This window comes from Camellia sinensis, chromosome 7 (assembly GCF_055761805.1).
Source record: "Camellia sinensis isolate YWXY chromosome 7, ASM5576180v1, whole genome shotgun sequence".
NCBI classification, from domain to species: Eukaryota; Viridiplantae; Streptophyta; class Magnoliopsida; order Ericales; family Theaceae; genus Camellia; species Camellia sinensis.
The window spans coordinates 176,663,391-176,688,235 of NC_138967.1; the positions used below are offsets into that span (position 1 = coordinate 176,663,391).

The 24,845-nt window shown below is 37.1% G+C and overlaps 1 protein-coding gene and 1 long non-coding RNA gene across 2 annotated transcripts; one reads left to right on the forward strand and one right to left on the reverse strand.

The window, feature by feature from the left end:
- Window positions 1-8,863: 8,863 nt before the first annotated feature.
- Window positions 8,864-9,910, reverse strand: LOC145795471 (uncharacterized). Its single transcript, XR_014336464.1, has 2 exons — window positions 9,382-9,910; window positions 8,864-9,115 (listed from the first exon to the last, which is right to left on the reverse strand). It is a non-coding gene; the product is annotated as an uncharacterized LOC145795471 (long non-coding RNA).
- A 14,339-nt stretch (window positions 9,911-24,249) lies between these two features.
- Window positions 24,250-24,630, forward strand: LOC145796309 (uncharacterized). Its single transcript, XM_082881397.1, has one exon. It carries the CDS (start codon window positions 24,250-24,252, stop codon window positions 24,628-24,630), a length of 381 nt encoding a protein of 126 aa, XP_082737523.1.
- Window positions 24,631-24,845: the final 215 nt, after the last annotated feature.

Consider the following 24,845-nt stretch of genomic DNA (forward strand, 5'->3'; position numbering starts at 1 on the left):
CAGAGGGAAGAGGAGGTGAAAGGTGACGGAGTATGAAGGTTTGACGGTGGCCTGGCAGAGGAGGAGCCGACGGAGGACGAGGCCGCAAGAGGCGACGGAGGAGGAGAAGGAAGAGGTGATGGAGGAGGAGGCGGCAGTGGCCTGGAAGAGAAGGAGGTGGTGGTGGCCTGGAGGAGCCGACTACGTCTATGGAGAGAAGAGAGAGTGTGAGAAAAGAGAAAAGAGAAGAGAGAGAGAGAGAGAGAGAGAAAGAGAGAGTATGTAAGAGAGAGACAGATCAGAGAAAGGAGCGGTTGTTCCTTAGTCAACCAAACCCTAAATATATATATATATATATATATCACCGGGGATGAAATATGTATCACCGTCCCCAGCCCGAATGTCACCGGAGATTTATTTTTAAATACCATCCCCGGCCCGTCGGGCCACTCTTATTGCAGACGGGGGGTCGGGTCCCCGTCGGGCCAGGTTCAAATTGCCATTCCTAGAAATAACCTCAAATCGTCAACATTTACCTTGTTTGAATCTCTAAGTCTCATTTTTGGACCTTTTGCCATCCTGAGCTGAGTTTGAACCAAAAAAATAAGGGAGGGCATGAATGCCCAGTCGTGCCTCAGTGAAGGCCGGTCGTGGCTATAAATGGCCGGCTGGGCCTTGGTGGCGAGAAACACTGTGCTGGGCGGGAGCCTGCCAACTGTCTTTTTTTGAAGATATTTGAGAGCTCCGCCTTCTTCTTTCTTCCATGGCAAGCAACCTTTGAGTTAAACTACCTCCCTTGTGTCATCTCCATACACCATACACAACCTTGTCTCACCATCTTAGAGCCATGGTTGATCTTTGAGAAGCCTAATTCAAGCTTGAGGGTGTGTTGATACTTAGTTTGGATCACAAGCAAGAGCTAACTGCTTTGAGAGGTATAAGCTTATTCTTCCCTCTTGCTTTCAACTCTTCCATTTGCTATCTAGTTCTTATCATTTTGTATTGTTTTGATCCTATTTTAAGTGTTTAAGGTTTGGGTTTGAAGAGCTATCAAAAGAGTAGAGAGAGTTTGCTCTTTTTACATCTTTACCTATAGCTCAAACCCTTACTTTTCCACTCTTTTCTTTTGAAATACACTGATTCTTAGAGTTAAAAAAGGGATAAAATCATGCTTTGAGGTTTTAAAAGTAAAGGGGTTAGCCACCCCTCCTTGTTCTTGCTTACTAGCCTTGATTCTTTTCTTTGTTGTTTAGCTTTTTAGGCTTTTTTCATGCATTTTTAGCCACTATTTTTCATCTGTTTGCGGTTGTTCTAAGTTATTTAAATAATTCATGCTTTGTTTAGTTTAGTTGTTGTCTCATGAATTGGCATATATAACTTGTTGCATGTTGTTCCAAGCTTTCCTTCACTTACTTTTCATGTTAAGAGTCTCACTCTAACAAATCATCTAATCATTTATCTCTTTCATTCTTAAGAATGATTTCAACCGATTGAGGTTGCTCAAAACATGTAACAGAGACTTCTACTTAATGGCTTAATCTTTTCGGAGATTCATTGTCAAACGGTATAGTCCCTCTCTTATGTTTTAGAAGAATCTTTCATTTGATGTTACTTCTTGTTTAGTGGACTTTAACATCACCATGGACAAATGGACTCATGAATGACAATGACTAAACAAATTGGTTTAAAATTGGATCAACGCACATAAAGAAAATGGCTTAAATTGTTTAGATTTGGTCGAACGTAATGCCAAGTTTATCGAGTCAATGAGTAATCATGCGCTAATTCTTGGCGTTTTGATGATTCTTGAAGCGTCTCTACCACCCTCTTTGAGTTCATTCCATGATAAGAGGGAGGGGTGGTCATATTCATTGCATTTCATTGATTTTTGTCTAAAATTATATCCGAGATCATCAAGCAATCAATTTGCTAATTGATGGCTTTGAAATCAATTTCAACCTTCTCTCGAGGCTTTCCCATGATAGAGAAGGATGAAAGGGACAAACAGAGCTTGAACAACTCTATCTGCACTTGTTTCACTTCAGAACACAAAACAGAGAGTTGCACAAAATTGAGGCACGGCCGGGCTTCATTAAGGGCCGGCCGACCCTCAAAGTTTGTTCAGCAGTGTATTTTTGCAGAAAATAGAGAGAAGTGGCTAAGGTAAAACAGGGCAAGCTTGGGGCAGACAAAACTGTTGTTGAGCACCATACATGTGCATGCATGCAATTCTTGCTCATCCTCACTTCTATTATGATTATTGCAATTAATTAATTTAATATTGCTTATTGTAATTTATCTCATCATTAACGTGTTGTAATTATTATTGTCCTTTTATAATTGTTGTAATTAATTAGTCTAGGGAGTTAGTTTATTTATCTTGGGTAACAATCTTGGTTATTCGTTGTAATAGCATAGATTAGCTAGTTAATTAGCTTAGCCTATTCTACTCATTCGCTTCGACTTCGTAATAATTAGTCTAATTCGGATTTTCGGACATTGATTCGCACCCTTCTGCGTGAGGGATCAAATGTTGTAATGATGTGTATGTCTTTCAAACCCACATCTTTCTCCCTTTTATTTATTTGCTTATGATGGGTAGTATAGAACATTAATTTTCAAATTAGCATCTTTATGTTTTGCATCCATTTGTCTTGCATGCATATAAGGTTTGGCTCATCATGCTAACCCGATATCAAATAGTCTAAATTCATTTCTTGAATATGTGCTCTATTGCATGTCTTGAATGAAATCATATGTCACGCTCATAGCTGACCCTATAAAATACATAATGTGTGTGTTGCATTAGCCATAATCGAATAAGTTAGGAACATGCATCTTTCGCTAACTCGTTTACCTTTTTGGCTTGGAGTACTAGGTCACTACTACAAAAACAGATAAAGATCACACTTTTTTTGTGTGATGTTTGTTATTTACTCACACCTTTTAAGTTTTATTAAAGTGTGATCTTTGAGAGTGTGATTAAAAGGGGTCATTTTTAATCACAAATTTTAAGTGTGATTAATAACATTTAGATCACACCTTTTAAGTGTGATTAAAAACATTTAGATCACACATTTTAAGTGTGATTAATAATATTTAGATCACATCTTTTAAGTGTGATTAAAAACATTTAGATCACATCTTTTAAGTGTGATTAAAAACTAATAAAACCTGTGATAATAAACTTTAGATCACATCTTTTAAGTGTGATTAATAACATTTAAAACCTGTGATAATAAACTTTAGATCACATCTTTTAAGTGTGATTAATAACATTTATATCACATCTTTTAAGTGTGATTAAAAACATTTAGATCACATCTTTTAAGTATGATTAAAAACTAATAAAACATGTGATAATAAACTTTAGATCACATCTTTTAAGTGTGATTAATAACATTTACATCACATCTTTTAAGTGTGATTAATTACTAAAAAGATTCGACATATTTGAAGAATAATCAATATTATTTTTGTACGCACATTTCAAAAATGTAATACACACTATATACTATACTTTGAATCACAACCACATGTTCAATGGAATAACGTCATATAACCACATATTCAATAGAATAACGTTATATATTTCATAAATGAAAATTCAATATGTTCAAAAGTATATACAAAGGAATTAAATAAAAAATTTTAAACTGTGCTTACTTATATTAAAAAATAAAAAAAAAAACTTGAAAAACTAAGTCCATGAATTCTTTGACCATATTTTGCATCTCTCCAAGAAATTTTTAACCTGAAAAATAAAAATACAAATTAATTCAGAAACCACTAGAATCATATGAATAAACTAACTATTTGTAGAGATTGTTTTAGTTTTACAAAAGATAAAGTCCCACTAATCACACCCCTTCAAATGTCTTAACATTAAATACCTCTACCATGACATGAAGCATGTAAAAACAAAATGTCACTTTACCCATAGAAATTGCAAGTTCAACATAAATTTTACTATAACCAACAACTTAATTTAAGAGGCTCTATCCATCTCAAATATTTAATGTTCTACAAAAGAAATACAATTGAATGTTGATTGTGCAAATACTTTGAGTACATTTCAAATATCTGTGGTGTGTTGAATGTCCGTGTCCCATATAAAAACACTTAACAATTAGGCAACCCTAGCCTGCAGCCCTTCATAAATATGCCAAAATTTTGAAAATGCATTCTTTCATTAAAATTTATCATTCAATGAACATGAGTTACCTATACTGGTAAGAAGAATAAAAAGCAGTACAAGGTTCAGGTTTTTTTTCCTGGAACAGCACTAAATTCCCCTGTTACAAACAAATATCACCATTAGCCAATCAAATCGACAAATCGAAAACTGAGAACAACACAGACCAAATAAGGGTATAGTTTCAAAATTAAAACAAGTTATTTTGATAAACCAAAGTCATCAATGAGTCTCTTTTTAGGCTTTAGAACAAATAATTGGAGTGCTATAAATTTTCAAACTGTCTTCTACACTCAAGAAAATGGGAAAAAATATAAAAATAAAAATCATTAAACAACACACAATAAAATCATCAAAACTAAAGAGCTTGAACTGCTAATCTATAAGAAAGTTACGATTTTCATGCATTTGAATCACATTTTGTGTAGATCAAGCATTCATGAGCAATAAAGATTCTATAAAAATGAAGAAATTACAGAGACGAAGCATCTCTATTGACATATCAAAAAAGCTCCATGAAATTTTTATATATTCAATAATCGCAATATTTACTTCAAAAACAAAAACAAAAACAAAAGGAAATGAAAAAAATAAAAATAAAAATAAAAATAAAAATAAAGCATTTGAAAGCAAACAATCAAACATATGCAACCTGTATAGCTAATATCTCGAAGTTAAAAAGGAAAAATGAAACTGGGTACTTTCAATATATATATACAGTGATGAAGAAAAAGATTGGAAGTTGTGTGGTGAGACTAAAGTCGAACAGAGCACTACAGTCATCAGTTGCTCTAATAATTTTAACAGAAAATTGAACAACCCAAACACATAAAACTGCCAATAGTTCAACCCAAAAAAGCAAAATAACATCAGCTCTACTTGTTGTCCTCAAGAAATAGCTAATTCTCACCTCTTGAACTACCCGAAAAGCTTCCTAGTATGAAACACTAACACCAACAATCTCCTAATCTCAATTAACAAATCATATCAATTCAATCAGACATGCTGTCAAGAGTGAAAGTATGTTCCATTTCGTAAAGAGTAAAACTATGCTCCTGAGTCTTGACAATGCTTAAAAAAATGACAGCATAAGACAATGCTCCTGAGTCTTGACATACTTAAAAAAATGACAGCATATAATCATGCACTCTACATAGCAAACCGCAATAACAAACATTGAATTGTAAACCAACACAATATTTTACAAAAGGAGCAAGTTTTTGCAACAGAAGGTATATAACTCCTCTGTGAAATAACATAATTCAGCACAGGGATTCTACTTTGATACTTAATAATCATTGTCCATTTGACTGCTAATTAGATATTAAAAGAAATACATATGAATAAATACACCTTGCATCTTGGATTGAGTCTAACATTTGATAAGCATCTAACTAGACTAAGTTTGATGTTGTCAATACTTTAGAGGTGCTAAAATTTTGTTCTAAATTAAATATGCCCACTTAAAAGTCATAAAACTTTATAACATAAAAATAAATAAGTAGTAAGCAGTAAAAGACCTGAGTGGCAGGTTCTTGACTCATACCTCTGCAGTCGTCCCAACGGTTGCAAACCTCATCCTCCCATTATCAGGATCCCTATGAACCTGAACAAAATTTTACAAATAATGCTACTTTGAGATAAAAGGCTAGTGAAACAAATCCTAGGCACAGAGAAAATAACTATGAGCTGTCAATGACTTCACAAACCACGCCGATGGTATAAGGAGTATCAACTTGGCACAAAGCTCTTTCAATAGCAGCTATAAAGTTAGGTTGTATAGCTCTTAGAGGAAGGGTAGCCTCTGGAAACAGAATAACTCCTGGAAAAAAAATTATAATATATATATATATATACATATTAACAAAAATAAAGAAAAGGAATTAAAGTAATGAAGATAAGATTGAGACAAAAGAAGCCACTTAAATTGTTCCTAAGCCATGCGCATATGACACTAGGTCAATAAGCTACACCAAGACCTGTAAATCACTGTCCCTCAGCTCTATGGTATTTCATGCTACTTGGTTAAGCTAAATCTTGAATTCATGAACTCGTAGGGCCATACATGAGTCACAAACCTCTGGCTCTTTCAAATGATTAGATGCAGAGCTATGGCTCTTTCAAATGTCAAAAGATCAAATAATGATGAGTGGTTCCTTAATTCTTGGAGGCTTCCAAGAAGTATCCTCACATATTGAGGTGTTTCTGTGTTGTGTGGGTTGAGTGGCTGTGAGTGTATATTGAGTGGTTCATTGTTCAGGGTTGTGAGTTCTCTAAACTAAGGATCGAGTGATGAGAGTTCATATGGAGTGTTTTATTTCTATTAATGTCTGTTCTTTTGTAGGATTTGTTGGATGTGAAGAATTTAGGTTCACTAAAAATGTGGGTTGAGTGTTATGAGACCATATATATGTGGGTTTTTACTAACACTTTTGTCTATATTAAGTGGAATCTGTTTTGCAGGTGCAAGGAGATACAGAGCATGAGTATTGTGAGGTTACTAAATGTGGGTTGAGTGGTGTGAGTAAAAAATTGTGTGGAGCCTTCCCATTTACCTGTTTATTGATGAGTGAGCTCAACTAATTCCTCTCTAATCAGTTATATTATATCAAAGATAAGAGACCACTATCATGCCATCAACTAATTCCTCTCTAATCTTGTTCCTTCTTCCTATTTATTTTGTTAAATACGTACTTGTGCATTTCTCTCAGATGCAAGGACATACAAATGATTTCAAATAAAAGTAAGGAATTGATATTAATGGAGAGTACTCACCTCCGAATTTCAGCAAGATCACCAGTGAGCTCATAACTAAGAGAGTAATAGAAGTAGAGTCTCGCAGCCAGAACATCAATGGTTTGCCTATTTAAGTTTTTCAAACGGGTAATACTTGCTGAGGAACAACTTTAGCCTGGAGAGCAGCAGCAATAAGCAATAATGTGATTTAACAAACATTATCAATCGAGTAAAGAATAACACAACACTTGACGTGAGCATAATTTGCCAGCTTTTCCAATATTCTTACAATCTACCAGCATTAACAAGACCACTCTTTGTAGAACCGTAGAAAGGAATACAGCCGACAACCAATATATATAAGCTTCTGGTGCCTTGAGCTGAATTTGCCATATCTAATTGTTTTTTTTTTTTTTTGATGAATAAGTCATAAATTAAACAACAAAAAAAACTACAAGGGGTATACCCCAAGAGCTAACCAACTATACAGGGACACAGCAACCAACAAAAAAAAAAAAAAAAAAAAAAAGAAGAACACACTAGAAAAAGAACCATCATGTTCAAACAACACATAAGCAAGAAGCAAATGAGGGGCAAGAACAAGGCAAACAAAAACCCTTAGAACAACATAACCTAGGCACAACTTAACCACTAAAAAGATCCAAAATAACAAAAACCAGAACAAAACCCAAAAAAGGCAACAGCAAAGAACACAGCAACACCAGCAGGAACCAGCAACCAGGCAACACCAAAGGTAACAGAAAAGAACCAGCATACAAACAGCCAACTCTTCAACACAGTGACATATACAACCAGCAGCAAAAACAAGAGCTTCAACAATCAACAATTGGGACAAGATCCATCAAAATGGATTACTTGCTCCAGGTCATCATTCTGTTAAATGATCCTAAGAGAGCCAAGCAATCAACATATTAATAGGACAATTCAACAATAGATAACTGCAAGACTCACATAAAACTGGCTAATATCAATCAACCCACAGACAACACTCAACTCACACCAAGCAGTCAACTACTGAAAGAGAAAAAACTATACAACAACATACGCCTCAATCACTCAACCTTCAAATAAAAAATTCCCCTAAAATAGACCAGCTGAAAACCTGCAAATAAACAGTAGAAAGTCAAGTCTAGGTTCTCACCAAACTCAACCCATAGAATCACAATAAACCCTCCTCGCTCACAGTCCTAGTATGGGAACAGTTAGCATCTGTCAAATTACATTTTCTATGTTTCATCAACTAGGCATATTCCATACAAGAATTGAGCCCTAATGGCAAGGATCTATTACTGCATCAATACCATAACTTGTCCAAACCAGATTACTTACTGAGATCAATTTTTTTACTACTCAATCCAATTTGCTTATCATCATCCCCTTCCAGTTCAGTCTTCTAATCATCATAACCAAAATTTCTAACCCACTAAGTCAAACTCATCATCTATTAAGGCTATTTTGGGAAGTTGCAATTTTAGCCACAAAAAAAAAAAAGAAGAGCTTTTCGTAAATACCCAAAAACTACTAAGAGAGTCAATTCCCAAAACAACCATAAATCCTTATTCAAAACTCTTAATTCATATCTGTAACAAAACCAACTTGACCCAATTGCTTAATCGGGCACCCCCCTCCCCCCCCCCCCCGAAGATCATGAAAGTAGAGAGATGGCACTCACAATTTCTCACGGAGCTGTGGGGTGTCCTTGGGGGTTCCAAGGGTATTGACAAGCCTATAAAATATTTATTTTTTATTATTTGAAGAAGAAACAAGACATCACATCATTTACAGATTCTTTGGCTTTGATGTTGTAACTATTTATCCTTCACTACAATGATCACATATAATGTAACATGCCAAGTGAAACATCTAGTGCAACCACTTCATTCCAGATTACAAGCATAAATTTGGCATTTCTCTGTTTAGTCTGTTTGGAGATATCAAATCAGCATTCGATTAAAAAAAATATAAACCATGCATCCCAGTAAGAATACTGATTAGAATAACTTATAATGTTTTAAGTGCAGCCAATTCACCAATGTAATCTGGGATTGGACCAGTAATTAGGCAATTTACTAAATATGATAAAAGTAATTACAAATGTAAATAAGTCCTCACAACTCGGTTATGTTTTTCAGCTGGGATATGGTAGAAGGAATGGGGCCATCCATGGATGTGCCTTGCATGTGCCTGAAATAGATTATTTAACAATTATTTGAGATGTCCTTAGGTAAAATTAAAAAATTAAGAGAAAGCTTGTTAGAATTCCATAGGCAGGGAAAAGATTGCTAATGCATGGAACTACTAATGATACTCACAGTGTTTTAATTTTTGTCCATTTCCCAATCAGATCAGGTATCTTCCCAGATAGTACACTCCCATCTATCCTACTGCAATTAGTTGAAGAAGTTTTAGATTTACTAAAATTCAAGACTAATAAATGTCAAAATAATTACCACTTACAAATCTGTCAAGTTCTTCAATTTGCTGAATGTGTCTGAAATTGTTCCAGTAAAATTGTTGGCAGAAAGAAAGCTGTAGAAAACTATCCATTATAAATTCCCTTGAAACAACATGAGAACGATAGCACCAGTAGTGGCAATGTTAACATCATTTTGTCGCACTCAACTCAACATACAAAGATACCCAAAAGACAATGTTCAATGCATGTAAGAGATGTTTGACACTGCAATCTCAGACAAAGACTACCATATATATTGGGACAATTATAAACATACATAAAATTCATACAAAAAACTTGATAAGAATGATATGGCAATGCCATTATTATAAATAAATCCATCTTCAATGGTGTTTTGTTTTGAAGTGAAAGGTCTACAATGAGTCACATCATTATATATGAATTTTTTGTTTGTATAGCATTACTCTATATATTGATAGACACAATGATTGAATGTTGGACAAGGCAAGAAATGCATCAACAATAATCACGATGCTTTTAAATTCAAAATAGCCATGCTCTCTTTCAATGTAGCTTAAAAAGATCACAATTTTTTTTATAATAAAAATAAAAAAAAAAAAAAAAAAGCCTTATGGAAACAGTACTGGGAAGTTAAAAAAGCAAGTTCTCATGGCACTTCTCATCCAATATTTCAAGGTCACAGCTGGACAGGATCATGCATACGAAACCCTTCCTGATCACACAGCTATTTTTCAACACATTAATACTCTATCTCCAACCAGAAAAGCATTTTAGATAAGAAGCTTTGGCAATGATAGCACCACCATGTAATTCGGTATATTCAAGTGTATACTTTAGAAGAAAGTATTAAGTTTAAAACAAAAAGAAAGAACTTTCTTACAGCCTTCTCATGCAACTCAAATTTCCAAGGTTTTGATGAAGAGGTCCTCCGAGCTGATTATCTTCCAAGACCCTGTATAAGATAGTTCACGTTAAAATCAAGGTCAGGCTTCATTTATTAGTCCAGTAGACAGAACAGTATCCATGACTTACAGCTCCTCAAGAGTAGTAATGTCTCTGATTTGATTTCCTTTGGAATTGAACCATTAATGCGGTTTCCTAAAAGGGACCTTGCCTTTTGTTTATGATCAAACTCCCTTTTGACAAGTAACAAAGCAATTACCCACTTCTTGAGTGCATAACTTAAATTAGTTAATAACGTTCTATAAAGCTTTATTGGATCTTGACAATTCTATTTTTGAAGAAGTTTCCACAGCCATCTGTGTTTTCTTTTTTGTTTCAAAAATAAAATTAAAAAGAAAAATCTGCACCTGAATCTCAAATGAGAAAGGAAGCCCATTGGCAAAGTTTGAAGAATAGTCTATGGTTGAAGGAGAAGCACGACATTATTGAGCTGGTACTTTCTTGAAGACAGCTCGGTTGTATTGGACTATTTGACAATTTTATACAGGAATACAGGAATTATTATAGAGCTATTTGATTGGGTTTATATGTATATGTGCCATATTGGAAATTATCAGGAACAAGTTTGTCATCTTTTCACATTGGAATTGTTAAGGCAATATTATGCTTCAAATTTTCTTTCTGAGGCGTAAAAGAAAGCAATATAAATGCTTTGCCTTTTTATGTTTTAGCAAATTTCTAAGATGAAAGATGTCCTGTTGTCTTCCATTCTTTAGTTAAAGGATATCATTAGAATAAGGTTAAAAAATTTCAGCAAAACTTGGAAGTTCCAAGCTTCCATTTTGTCTACCTTATACCACTGCCAGTGTAAGCCAAGTGGTTACCTGGTTTGGCCACTTAACCTTGATTTCTGGGGAAAGATGAAAAAATTGTCGGTGTTTGTCAGGTCATACACTAAGGTTCTTAGTATGTGGGTCATGTTTCTGGTTAAAAATTATGAAACAACAGTGTAATTTTTAAATTGTGTGCTCACCAAACTAAATGAAACTGTTGCCTTTTTTTTTCTTCACAAAATTAACATAAACTATCATTACATATAGCACCTTTCATCTGTATACAATGGAATATAGTTCTACATTCTAAATTACTGCAACACTGCTGTCACAACTGTGTTTGTCTTTCAAGATTTCCCTGTGTGCTGTGTTTCACTTTCATTCTATATGATGGTTTGTGCATTTATGATTCCTATTGCCGGAAGATGATTCGTAATAGAACCCAATTTCTTTAGATTCAACAAATTTGTATTTAAAAAAAAATGTGTTCAACCCAAGAACCTAATTTCACATTCAGGTTTTAATTTTTCCAATTCAGATTCAGATATTTTCCCCAACTCGCATTCAAGAAATTTAAAAACAAAAAAATAATAATAATAATTTCACAACCTGAAACACAATTCTAATTTTTTATTTGCTCAATCAAAACCCTAATTTTTCCATGTGTGTGTGTGTGTGTATGTGTGTGTGTGTGTGAGAGAGAGAGAGAGAGAGAGAGAGAGAGAGAGAGAGAGAGAGACCTTAAACAGAGTGGTAGCATAAATAATGTAGTTCCTCATCCTTCCCTAAGTGGTTATACAAATCTCATTCTTAATCGGCGTCTTTGGCCACGGTTTCTCTACCCTCTGATACTGATCCATCTAAACACAAAAAACCCAAAATCAAAAACACAACAAGAAAACAACAAAAGGGTACACAAAAATTAGATCTGAAGAAGGGAATAGGAAGAGGGGTAACCGTGATGAGTGTTGAGTGAGTTTGGAACGGGTAAAAGGTAATGGAAGTCTCTGAAAACTAGCTCTCGCCTTTTGCTAGTCTCCATGGTAGCTCTGGATCGATGAATTGGGGGAGAGAAGAGCCATGGCCGTTGTGGGTTATAGAGAGAGAAATTGGAGGAGAAAGTGAGAGAGAGTGAGAATATGATTTAAGGGTTTAAAATGGAAGTGTGGTGGAGGAGCAGAGATTTAGGATTTGAAATGGAAGAGTGTGGTGGAGTAGAGAGTAGTAGTAACTTCTGCAGATCACTGAGCTTTTAGCATTAGTGTAGAGAGAGACAACTACGCCAATTCGAAGATTATTTCATTTTACATTTGGTGCCAGAGTATTTTACTTTTGGCGCCTATTTTTATTTTGGTCATATTATTCACGACAGGAATTTCATGTCGTAAAAAGTAAAATATTTTTAACAGTTAGTACATGTGCATCATGAAAAGTATATTTTTTAATGATTGACTTTTTGTGTGCCGTAAAAAGTGTAATATTTTTAACGACTGACTTTTTGTGCACCGTAAAATGTTTAATATTTTTAACAACTGGTATGCGTGTTGTATCAATCAGTTAAAAAAAATAATAACAAAATGAACAAACAATAAGAACAATGATAAATAATCTGCCAATTACACTGTGAATCTCCCTCGCACCATATTTTCCAGAACAAGTGTAAGTGTTGGTGCAATGTCTGTGTAAATGCAAATCTATATATATACATACAGCCTAATATATATAATCTAGGGTTTTAATAAATCGTGTCTCTGTGACGATATTTTTCGTATATTTGCAAATACCTGGTTTCAACATATTAGAGGAGGAACAACAAAAAAATTATTTTCATTGCAGAGACATGTATTCGGATTCAACACAACGAGTGAACATTTTTCAGCTGATAAAAGTCAATGGCAAGAGGAAATAGTGGAATGACAGAAGAGAATGTTACCTGGATAAAACAGAGAGAGAGAGAGAGAGAGAGAGAGAGAGAGAGAGTGCGAGCTGTGCAATGGCGAACGGCTAGGGCTCGTTTGCCCTTTCGGCTGCTCCTCCGCCGCTCACCGTCGATCGAGAGAGGGGGCGTAAGAAGAGATTAGGGATTTTTGGGTTTGAGATTGGGGATTTTTTGTTTGGAGGGGGTGATGAGCGCGAATGGGAAAAAAAAGGTGGGGAAGGGAGCGGGAATGAAAAACAAAAAAGGGCGGGAATAAAAAATAAATTTTTTTTTTGGTCAGAAATGAAATTTAAATAATAAAATAATGTCATTTAATTTTTTTTTTTTTTGGAGACGGGGTTGCCGTTGTCAAAAAAATTTATTTTTTGTTAAAATATATATTTTTTGTAGTTAATAAATTTTTTTTTTTTGTAGATGAGAGGGAATGGCAGTAGTGGAGAAGGTAGTAGATAAGAGATGGTGGTGGCGGTGGCGGTGGTAGCGGCAGCGAAGGAGATTAGTGGTGAAGTTGTGGTAGTGGTAGAGTAGATGAAGTGGCAAGGGTGAAGGAGAGGTAATGGTAGTAGTAGTGGCAGTAGTGGTGAAAGTGGTGGTGGCGGCGGTGGCGGCGGTGGCGAAGGAGATTAGTGGTGAAGTTGTGGTAGTGGTAGAGTAGATGAAGTGGCAAGGGTGAATGAGAGGTAATGGTAGTAGTAGTGGCAGTAGTGGTGAAGGTGGTGGATAAGAGATGATGGTGGTGGTGGTGGTGGTGGTGGTGGTGGCGGTGGTGGCGAAGGAGATTAGTGGTGAAGTTGTGGTAGTGGTAGAGTAGATGAAGTGGTAAGGGTGAAGGAGAGGTGATGGTAGTAGTAGTGGCAGTAGTGGTAGTGGTGGCAATGGTAGTAGTAATGGTAGTCGTAGAGGTGAAGTGGCGACAGTGATAGTAATGGTGGTAGTGGAATGACGTTTGCAGTAGTGGTGGAGGTGGTAAAGGAGATGGGTGGTGAGAGAGAGAGAAATGAGTGAGAGACACATAGAGGAGAGAAAGAGAGAGAGAGAGAGAGAGAAAGACAGAGTGATGAGCGAAAGAGAGACAAAGTGGTCGCTAAAAGTGCATTTTCTTGTAGTGGATAGATAAATCGAGAGGGAGCTCAGTAAATAGAGAAGACAGAAGGGAGAGAGTGCGCAATGCGAACATAGTGGCAGAGAGAGAGAAAGAGAAAGAGAAGAGAGAGAGGGACAAAAAGATAAAGAGATAGAGAGAGAGAAAAAGAGACAGAGAGAGAAGAGAGATGAACGAGAGAGAGAGAGATAGAGAGAAGAGAGATGAGCGAGAGAGACATAGAGAGAAGAGAGATGATCGAGAGAGACAGAGAGAGATGAAAGAGACAGAGAGAAGAGAGATGAGCGAAAGAGACAGGGAGAGAAAAGAGATGAGAGAAGAGATAGATGAGTGAGAGACACAGAGAGAGAGAGAGAGACAGATAGACAGAAAGAAAAGAGTGATGAGTGAGAGAGAGAAAGAAAAGAGAGAGAGGAAGATGAAAAAATGGGTGAAAAGATATAGAGAAACAAAGAGAGAGAGAGAAAAAAAGAGCAAAAAGAGATAAATGAGAGAGAGACAGAGAGAGATGAGCGAGAGAGATAAAGAGAAGAGAGATTGAGAAGAGAGACAGAGAGAGAAGAGAGATAAGAGAGATAGACAGAAGAGAGATAGACGAGAGACACAGAGAGAAAGAGAGAGAGACAGACAGACAGACAGAGAAGAGTGATGAGTGAGAGAGAGAAAAATAAGAGAGACAGAGACACAGAGAGAAAGAGAGAGACAGACAGACAAAGAAGAGTAATGAGTGAGTGAGAGAGAGAAGAAAGACAGAGACAGAGAGATAGGAAGATGAAAAAATGGGTGAAAAAGTTCCGTGTCTAAAGCCTTCTTTTCTAGTAGTGAGTCGTCTCTATCATTCATGGGTAGAATAGAGGCGCGGATTTGGGAATTGTATATTTTATATAAAAATCAAATTGAAATATTTTATGCAATCACAACTATTTAGGGAGTGTGATTAAATATATATATAATTACACTTATTTAAAAAGTGTGACTAAAAAGTAGTAATGTATATATAATCACACTTTAATTAAAATGTGTGATTAAAAAATATATATATAATCACACTTATTTAAAAAGTGTGATTAAAAAGTAGTAGTGTATATATAATCACACTTTGATTAGAAGGTGTGATTAAAAAATATATAAATAATCACACTTTAATTAGAATGTGTGGTTAAAAAATATATATATAATCACACCTATTTAAAAAGTGTGATTAAAAAGTAGTAGTGTATATATAATCACACTTTAATTAGAAGGTGTGATTAAAAAATATATAAATAATCACACTTTAATTAGAATGTGTGGTTAAAAAATATATATATAATCACACCTATTTAAAAAGTGTGATTAAAAAGTAGTAGTGTATATATAATCACACTTTAATTAGAAGGTGTGATTAAAAAATATATAAATAATCACACTTTAATTAGAATGTGTGGTTAAAAAATATATACATAATCACACCTATTTAAAAAGTGTGATTAAAAGTAGTAGTGTATATATAATCACACTTTAATTAGAAAGTGTGATTAAAAAAAATATAAATAATCACACTTTAACTAGAATGTGTGATTAAAAAATATATATATAATCACACTTGTTTAAAAAGTGCGATTAAAAAGTAGTTGTGTATATATAATCACACTTTAATTAGAAAGTGTGATTAAATATATATATATATATATATAATCACACTTAATTGAAAAGTGACATAAAAAATAAATATTATCACATTCAATCAAATTAAGTGTGATTAAAATATCAATCTAATTTTTTTTATCACACTTCCAATAAAAGTGAGATCTTTTTTTTTGTCAAAGTGTGATCTTTAACTATTTTTGTAGTAGTGGGTGAGCTTTTTATTGCTTTAGCATCTTGCATCGAATGTTTGTGTTCCCATGTCCAAAGAATAAATACCATGAGGCTAATTGCTTAAATGATATATAAACTGTTTGAATGCCTGTAGATGAAGGCTAGGTGCCTGAATTGGGATGGTTTGATTAAATGTTCCATTTTAAGCCCACTTTTTCAAGTAACAAAACCACAAAACAATTTTGAAACAAAGCCTAAGATCAAGTGTTCCAATTCTTGCAAACTAGTCTATACCTTGTATGCGCATCACATAGTAATATAGCTAATAAATCTGAACAAGAGCATATAATGTAAATAAGAAACACATCATAATTAGTAAAGATCGATCTTTGATCGGGCGAGTAGGGTGCTCAATTCATGACCTTCTCCTCTCGTACCTAAGTTCCCGAGCCGAGACACTTTGGTGATGATGGACTAATAGCCTTTGGCACGAGTCTCGGGTTTCCTAAATTTTTCAAAAATATATAGATGGCGACTCTGAAATATGGCAAAGCAGTCTATTTCTGGCATTTGATTCAAACATCGATTTTCTAAAAAGAATTGCCAGATTTGGACTCTTTTTGTGTTTTCGCTGTTTCACATTGTACTTATGAAATTAGATTCAGAACTACAAGTGGAGTCCGAACTGTAGGGCTATTCGTCTTCCGAAAGGGGACGCGAAAAGTCAAGCTACAGTTTCTAGCGACTCCGTTGGGGACTTTAGAGAACTTGACTTGAAACTCATGATGTGACTTTTTATTTACACTTATATGTTTCTTTGCATTTGCATTTGCATTGGTGCGCTTAAAGTCACTGTGTTTGCTGATTGCTATTCCTGGACTGTTTGCCAGAGGCTCGCCCGAAAGGCTTGCCAAAAGGCTGACCGGTCGTGGGCTCTGCCATGTTAGGAACACAACCCTTGGATATGGACTATCGCTGTACTGTTTGATCATCCTTTTACTTCTCGGTGTTAGGTGTGAGAGGTATATTAGGTAATCTTGTCAAGGTATCCTTTTGACCATTCGACCTAGTTGCATATAGTGAAGCTATATTGACTATTCTAATTTAGGATAGGATGCCACCCATGTGTAGGATGTCGTAAAACTCGTTGTGTGAAATAGTGCAGCCTAGATCATGCCAAAAATTTAGGACAGGGTAACCCTACCCCCTCATAAGGGTGTTTTGGTTCTTTTACTTGATATGTGCTTTTTCAGTGAGACTGTATAGGAAGGTTCATATCAATGAGGTTTGAAAACAGAGTTTAGTGGGGATTACAGTTCAGTTATGTGTCTTAACTGTTGTGGATTGGGGGTTGAAGTGCTGTCCAATTTTGATTTTGTTTTTCTCTCTTTCTTTTTGCTAGATAGTTTACCATCATAGCTTTAGAAAGACCCAATATTCCCCAAGTTATGTGGACTCGCTTCGGCAGGCTGTGTAAAGCTTGAGACCTTGTTGGTGGTCAGCCCGTGCTAGTCTCGCTTCGTCCAGTCACTCGACGGAGAAGGACCAGACAATCAGTAGATTTAGTACAAAGCACTCCACAAACACCTATATGTTCTCAGTCAATCAATTCACCAGCATCTAGTTCACCTGGGTTAGCAATGGCGCAAAACATCACACCAAACGCAGAGGAATTCAATGCCATGATGATTGCCGTCCAAAGAACTATGGATACTGTAAACCAAAGGATGGCCACATAAGATGAAGTCATTGTCGATCTGCGGCGTACATCTGGGGCATCAACATCAACTGTGCACCCGATCCCTACTGCTCAGCCAAACCCGGATCTACCCTCACCAGTAGAAAATCTACCAGTCCCAGATCCTCAGGGCATGTTTCCCCCAAATCCAGCTTATCGTCCTCCGATTTAACCTCTTCCAAGGATTTTTCTTTTCGATATCAATGAAATTGATCCAGCCTTAGTCAAAATTGCCAGATTGGAGAAAGCTTTGAAGAAATCCCTGGGCTTCAAATCTATTCCAGATATCAAAGATGGGTACACTGAGGCTTCAATTAGATTATCGGAGAAATATAAGATGTCCCACATCGACAGATTTGATGGGAGTAGGGATCCAATCGTGCATGTCCCATTGATTTCAGATGTATTAAGGTCCATATGTTTGTCTCGAGCACAGAAGCTTTCGTTGTATGTAAGGACCCTGTCTGATGTGGCGGCCATCTAGTATGCTAAATTGGAAGACTCTACAAAATGAAATTAGGAGCTATCTGAGACATTTGTCAATCAGTACTCATATAACACTTAGATAGAAGCTAGTGGCTACTATCTAGAACCCCAAAGAATCATTCATTGATTTTGTTGCTCGGTGGAGAGCCAAGGCAACCCAAATGACAAATAAGTCTGCTGAAAGAGAACAAGTCCGACTAATGGTCCAAAACCTAGAGCCAAACATGCTGCAGAGAATGATAGTGGCACTATTGTCTACGTTTGTTTCCTTACATGAGTTGGGGGTCCAGATTGAGAGTGCATTCAAAAAGGGTATCATCCACAGAATAAGCGAACCCGTAAGGTCGTTCTCTCAAAATACCAATGCTAGCAGTAGTACTATTACGCGGCCTACAGATGTCAGCATTATCGTCACAACGGCCAAAATGGCTGATCTTTTTGCTATTGCTACAACCTCACAACCTTCACAAAGTACCGGTCCACCCCGAACCATAGAGTCTTTACCCCCTTCCATATGAGCCCAACTCAAGCCCTCAAGTTATTGATGGAAAAGACGCATCTCAAGCCTCTCGATCCTCATCCACTTCCAGACCCATTGCCACCCAAACATGACCCTACCCAGTATTGTATCTTCCATCAATAACATGGCCATTCCACAGGCATGTGCTACCACCTACGTCATGAGATTCAAGATCTCATCGACAACAAAGTTATCACCTCACCTGCAAAACCAAACATAACAACCAACCCACTTCCTGCACATAACCAAGTCCCCTCGTCCAGAAACATTAACCACATCCATACACTACTGCCCACCTTCAACTCCAGCATATACATTATCTCATCCTACTTGCCAAAATCGGAGGTGGTCATTCCAGAAGGCACAGACACATGCATGATAGATTTAACACCACAAACCCTACCCAAGCCCGTGGCAATAGAAATACACACCCCACCCAGGCCTGTAGCAGTAGAAATGGAGAAAGAAAAAAATGCACTGAAGACTGGGTCGTCTAATACCAGTGTCATAGAGAATGGGGTCTCACTTGCGGAGGATTATGATCTTAACGTATACATTGTGGCCATCGATTAGCCAAAGCCAGTGGTCATATTGCCAGATTTTCTTAGCATTAATGCTATTAGGGAAGACCAAATAGCACAAAATCAGAATGAGTGGCCCGAGCAAGGCTTGCATGACTTAGCAAACCTAAATAAGGATCTGGCAGAATTAGAAGAGGATCTGGCAGAATTAGAAGAGGATTTGGAGGATCTTTACTTCTTTGAGAAAGAAGACAAAAGTTGTGTACAGATGAGATGGTGGGACTCGAGCCAACTACAAACTAGAAATGGGTGGTTGAGTGAGGAAAAGTCCGATATAGAGGAACAAACAAGAGAGACCAGGGGAGAAGAAGAAGTTACTATTAAGGGTAAGACTGAGGCTGCACCCCTTACTGAGAAAGAACATGCACTGGAATAGTTTAAAAAGGAAAGGATAGAAGAACTCCAAGCGAAGATAGCTCTGGAACAAGGCAAAGGAAAAGGGAAAGAAGAAGCTGAGTCCACAATCGGCAGTGTTCAAAACAGTAAGAAAACATAATGGGATCCCAAAGACCGAAAGAGGATGTTGAGGAAACTCAGAAAGTACCGGGATGTTGAAACCTGAGCTGTGGTGGAAAAAGAATGGTATGATGATGGAGCGCTTGATGTTAATATGCTCCAGATTAAACCTGATACAAGCCCAACCACGACAGGTCTTTGTATGTAACCTTGGAGAGTCGAAAAAAGTGAATTCCGGTGGTATTAGTGTAACCTTTGTATGTAGCCTCGGTTAATAATCAACATGTGTCCAGTCAAAATTGTATATGTAATTGGTTTAAGGCCGATTGATTTTACACCTACGACCCAAGCTGTCTAGGCTTATGATAACACAAGCCGGGATGTCATGGGAACGTTCAACAGCAATATCCTGATCAGCCCATCCGAACATGAGGTAGAATTCCATGTCATGGATGTTCTGGCCACATTCAACTTACTACTAGGAAGGCCCTGGCTCCATCAAATGAAGACTGTGTCATCAATAGTTCATCAGTTAGTAAAGTATCCCTTCAAATGCGAGATTGCCACTGTGTATGGTAACTCTGCGATCCATCCTCCCCAAGGAACCACTACAACACTACTGGAGATCATACATGGAGAAGAGGACGTGTTCTTTTTCGGCTTCTCTCTGGCAGAAGCCTGGTTGGTTCAAACCATCATGACAGAGGGCGATTGAGATTATGTGAGTGCGTAATCTATATACATAATGAACAAACAAGGGCATATGCTCGGGTCAGGACTAGGCCGAAGTGGCAGGCAAGAAGGTATTGTTGCTAAGAAGCTGAGTCATAACCTCCATGCTTTCAAGTTGGGATATAAACCTACCACCGCAGATTGGCAAAGGAAATGGTAGGAGTTAAGAGAAAGGCTGAAGGCAAAGAGGATTGGGAAGCAGTATGAGTTAGTCCACAAACCTATACGGGGAACCTTGAACGGATGCTTTGTCCGCCAACGGGAAGATTTCCCATTCTGTGGATTCCTAGAGCCTTGGTATAACTGAGAAACAAAGACTAGGTCTCTGGGGTTCGAGATCTTTTTCGGGCACCAGTTACCGGAAGAGGAGAATGAATAAGCAGATCTAAGCACTAGTACGGATTAAGGAAGAACTGCAAACCTGGACATTAAAAATGAGGAACTGTTAGGAAAAACACTGGCTGACTTACTAATGAGTTCCACTGCTGGAGCTGAGACCACCAACTTGGGGGATAGTTTTATTATCTCAATGATCAGGGATACCCCAGCAGTAGATGTATCTAAGGCTCCACGCCTGGTCTAGAAGTTCGAGCAATGCGTTATTAACAGTTCTGAATCGGATAGTGAATCCGGATATGATTCCACTGAGTCTGTGGAGTCAGAGTCAGAGTCAAATTCGAGTTCCTCTGAGTTTGGTACTTCTGGTAGTGGTAACCCGAATACCAAAGTCCTGTCCAAGTCGTCTTTTAGTTTTTCTTTGAGTCCACTGTAACCGAGGATCCAGACTTTTTGAATGGGAATGCTATAAATGTTGCCTACTTCTCTGTGCTTTTGGTTTGTTGTATTGATCTTAATTTTCAAAATTTTGACATAAATGAAGAGGAAGAAATTCCTCAGGTTTTGAAAAATTTGGTTAATTGTGAGGAGGAGAGGCGTGTTAAGCCCTGTACAGATGAAATCGTATCAATTAACGTGGGTACTGAGGAAGATCCTCGCTTGGTCCAGATCGGGTCACGTTGTCTTCGGAGGAACACAAGCATTTAATCACTTTATTAAAAAAATTTTAAGATGTTTTCGCGTGGTCCTATGAAGACATGCCTAGAATCGATCCTGAGATTGTACAGCACCAGATCTCTCTTGACCCTAAGGCCCAGCCAGTTAAGCAAAAGCTACATAGAGTTCGCCCAGGTTGGGCTTTGAAGATTAAGGAAGAAGTTACCAAACAGATTGAGGCAGGGTTCTTGCTTGTATCTGAATATCTGACGTGGTTAGCCAATATTGTTCCAGTTTCGAAAAAATGATGGCAGAATCAAAGTTTGTGTCAACTTCAGGGATTTGAATAAGGCTAGTCCAAATGATGATTTTCCCCTACCGCATATTGATGAGTTGGTAGACTTCACCGCGGGCCATGGATTGCCCTTGTTCATGGACGGATTTTCCGGGTATAACCAGATTTTGATAGCACCTGAGGACAGGGAGACGACCGCTTTCACCACTCCGTGGGAAACCTATTCAGTGTGTTTGGTTTGAGTTTTCTGAATTAAGTTTTTTGAAAACTGAGTTTTTTGGTTTTCGTTTTTTTTTTGTTTTTAGTGAATATTTTTAAAATTTTAAACATTTTTTTTTAGTTTTTTAGATGCACCTTACTTAGATGTATCTAAAAAGTAAAAAAAATTGTGAAAAAATATTTTAAAAAATTAATAAATACATAAAAATACAAAAAATTTACTGAATTCTTGTATTTTTTTTTGTATTTTTGGTATTTAGTGAATTTTTAAAAGATTTTTTTTATAATTTTTTTACTTTGTAGGTGTATTTATGTTAGGTGTGTCTAAAAAGTAAAAAAATTGCTTAAAATATTAAAAAATTCAGTAAAAACAAAAAAAACACGGAAAATAAGAAAGTAGAATTTTCTAAAATGTGTTTTTTGAAAAATGAAAACAAGCAAGCTGATTGTTACCGTGTCATGCCGTTTGGGCTGAAGAATGCTGAGGCCACTTATCAGAAGGCTGCAACTACTATTTTGCACGATATGATCCACAAAGAGGTTAAGGTGTACGTGAACAATATGATTGTCAAGTCCAAAGATCAAGAGGGCCACTTTACTGCCTTGGAGAAATTCTTTCAGTGGATCAGAAAGTATAGATTGAGGTTGAACCCGCAAAAATGCACTTTCAGTGTAACAATAGGAAAAATGCTGGGATTCTTAATCACGCAAAGAGGAATTGAGGTAGATCCTTCCAAAATCAAGGTCATCTTAGAAATGCCACCACCAAGGACTGAAAAGGAGGTGCGCAACTTTCTGGGTAAAGTGCAATTCATAAGGCGGTTTATTTGAAAATTAACCTTGAGTTGTGAACCACTATTTGGTCTCCTGAAGAAAGGAAAGAAGTTCCAATGGGACAATTGCTATCAGTTCACTTTTGAATAGGCCAAGCAGTACCTCCAGAATCCGCTTGTGTTATCGCCACCAGAACCAGGAAAACCGCTGATCTTGTACCTGTCAGTGACAAACTCAACCATGGGGTCTATGTTAGCTCAAGAGTCAGAGGCCAAAGTGGAGAAAGCCGTTTATTATTCGAGCAAGAAAATGCTGGATTACGAAACTCGTAACACTCTGCTTGAGAAATCTTGTTTAGCCTTGGTTTGGGCTATCCGGAAGTTGAGGCACTACCTGTTAGCTCACTTCGTAATCCTAGTTTTGAGATTAGATGCCATCAAATATCTCTTTGAGAAACCAGCACTTACGGGTAGGCTAGCCCGTTGGTTGCTTCTTCTCTCCGAATTTGATCTTACATATGTTACACGCAAGTTTGTTAAAGGGAGAGCTATAGTGGAATTTTTGGCTAATCACCCAATAGAGGAGGATGAAGCGATGGAGTGCCTTTTCCTAGATGAAGATATTCTACAAATAGAAGAGAGAACGTGGATGATGTACTTTGACGGAGCAGCCAATCAATATGGTTATGGGATTGGTGTGTTGTTGATGGCACCTGATGACTTCTATATACCTTTAGCCTTCAAACTCTTGTTCAAAGTATCCAACAACGAAGCAGAGTATGAGCCGTGTATCACTGGTTTAGAAGTCGCCTTGGAACTAGGGGCAAAAATATTGGATGTTATTGGGGATTCAAACTTGGTTGTGTCTCAAGCCAATGGAGATTGGCGGGTTAAAGAGGAGAAAATGAAGGTTTATCATTGGGTCTTGGACATGTTGATTCTGAGGTTTAAAAAGTTAACGTTTACCCATCTTCTAAGAGAGAACAACCGATTCACTGTTGCCCTAGCAACTCTATCTTCTGTGGTAGACATTCTATTGGGAGTCAAGATGCGTCCAATCATTATTGAACAGGGGTACACGCCAGCCTACGAAACCATTACCGCAATAGATAAACTTCAGATAAGAACCTCTGGTATTATGATATCTGAAATTTCCTAAAAAATTAAGCGTATCCGCCAGGAGCAAATACCAAGGACAAAAAGGGAATATGGCGTCTAGCCATTCAATTTATCATTTGCGGAGGCAAATTGTACAAAAGAGGCGATCTGGGAATGCATAAGCTATGCATCGAGGAAGAAGGATCAAAGCGCCTTATGGAGGCCATTCATGGAGGAGAGTGTGGAGCCCACATAAATGGTGTGATGCTCGCCCGAAAAATCCTTAGACCATGTTACTACTGGTCAACCATGGAAGAGGATTGCATTGGTTTTGTTCGGTGCTGTCACAAATGCCAGATTTATGCTAATTGTATGAACATTCCGCCGTCGAAGTTCTACAACATGACTTCACCATGGTCATTCTCTGTTTGGGGGATAGACGTTATCAGCGCAGTTACGATGAATTCATTCTGGTAGCAATCGATTACTTCACAAAATGGGTGGAAGCCCAGTCTTACTCTGTACTGAAAGCATTGCATGTGGCTAAGTTCATAAAAAACATCATATGTAGGTATGAAGTGCCCAATGAAATTATCTCCGCTAATGGAACGCACTTCAAGAAAGAGGTGATAGATTTGCTCAAAAAATATAACGTTGCTTTCCATAAGTCATCAATCTACAAGTCGCAGACTAATGGGGCTGTTGAAGCTGCTAACAAGAATATCAAGAGAATTTTGCAGAGGATGGTGGAAACCTATAGAGATTGGCCAGATAAATTGTCATTTGTGCTCTAGGGCTACAAAACCTCAATCCGAACATCTACAGGGGCAACCCCCTATTCTCTTGTCTACGGGATGGAGGCTCTTTTGCCAATCGAAATTGAAGTGCCCTCGCTACGAGTCATGCCTGAGTGTCAGATAGCAGAGGCAGATTGGCAGCAAAGTAGGTTTGAGGAATTGATGTTCTATGATGAGAGAAGACTAAGAGCATTGTATTATGTCCAGGGCTA

What these genes read in the sequence shown, in the direction of transcription:
- LOC145796309 (XM_082881397.1), top strand. Translation starts at nt 24,250, where the DNA reads ATGGTCATTCTCTGTTTGGGGGATAGACGTTATCAGCGCAGTTACGAT.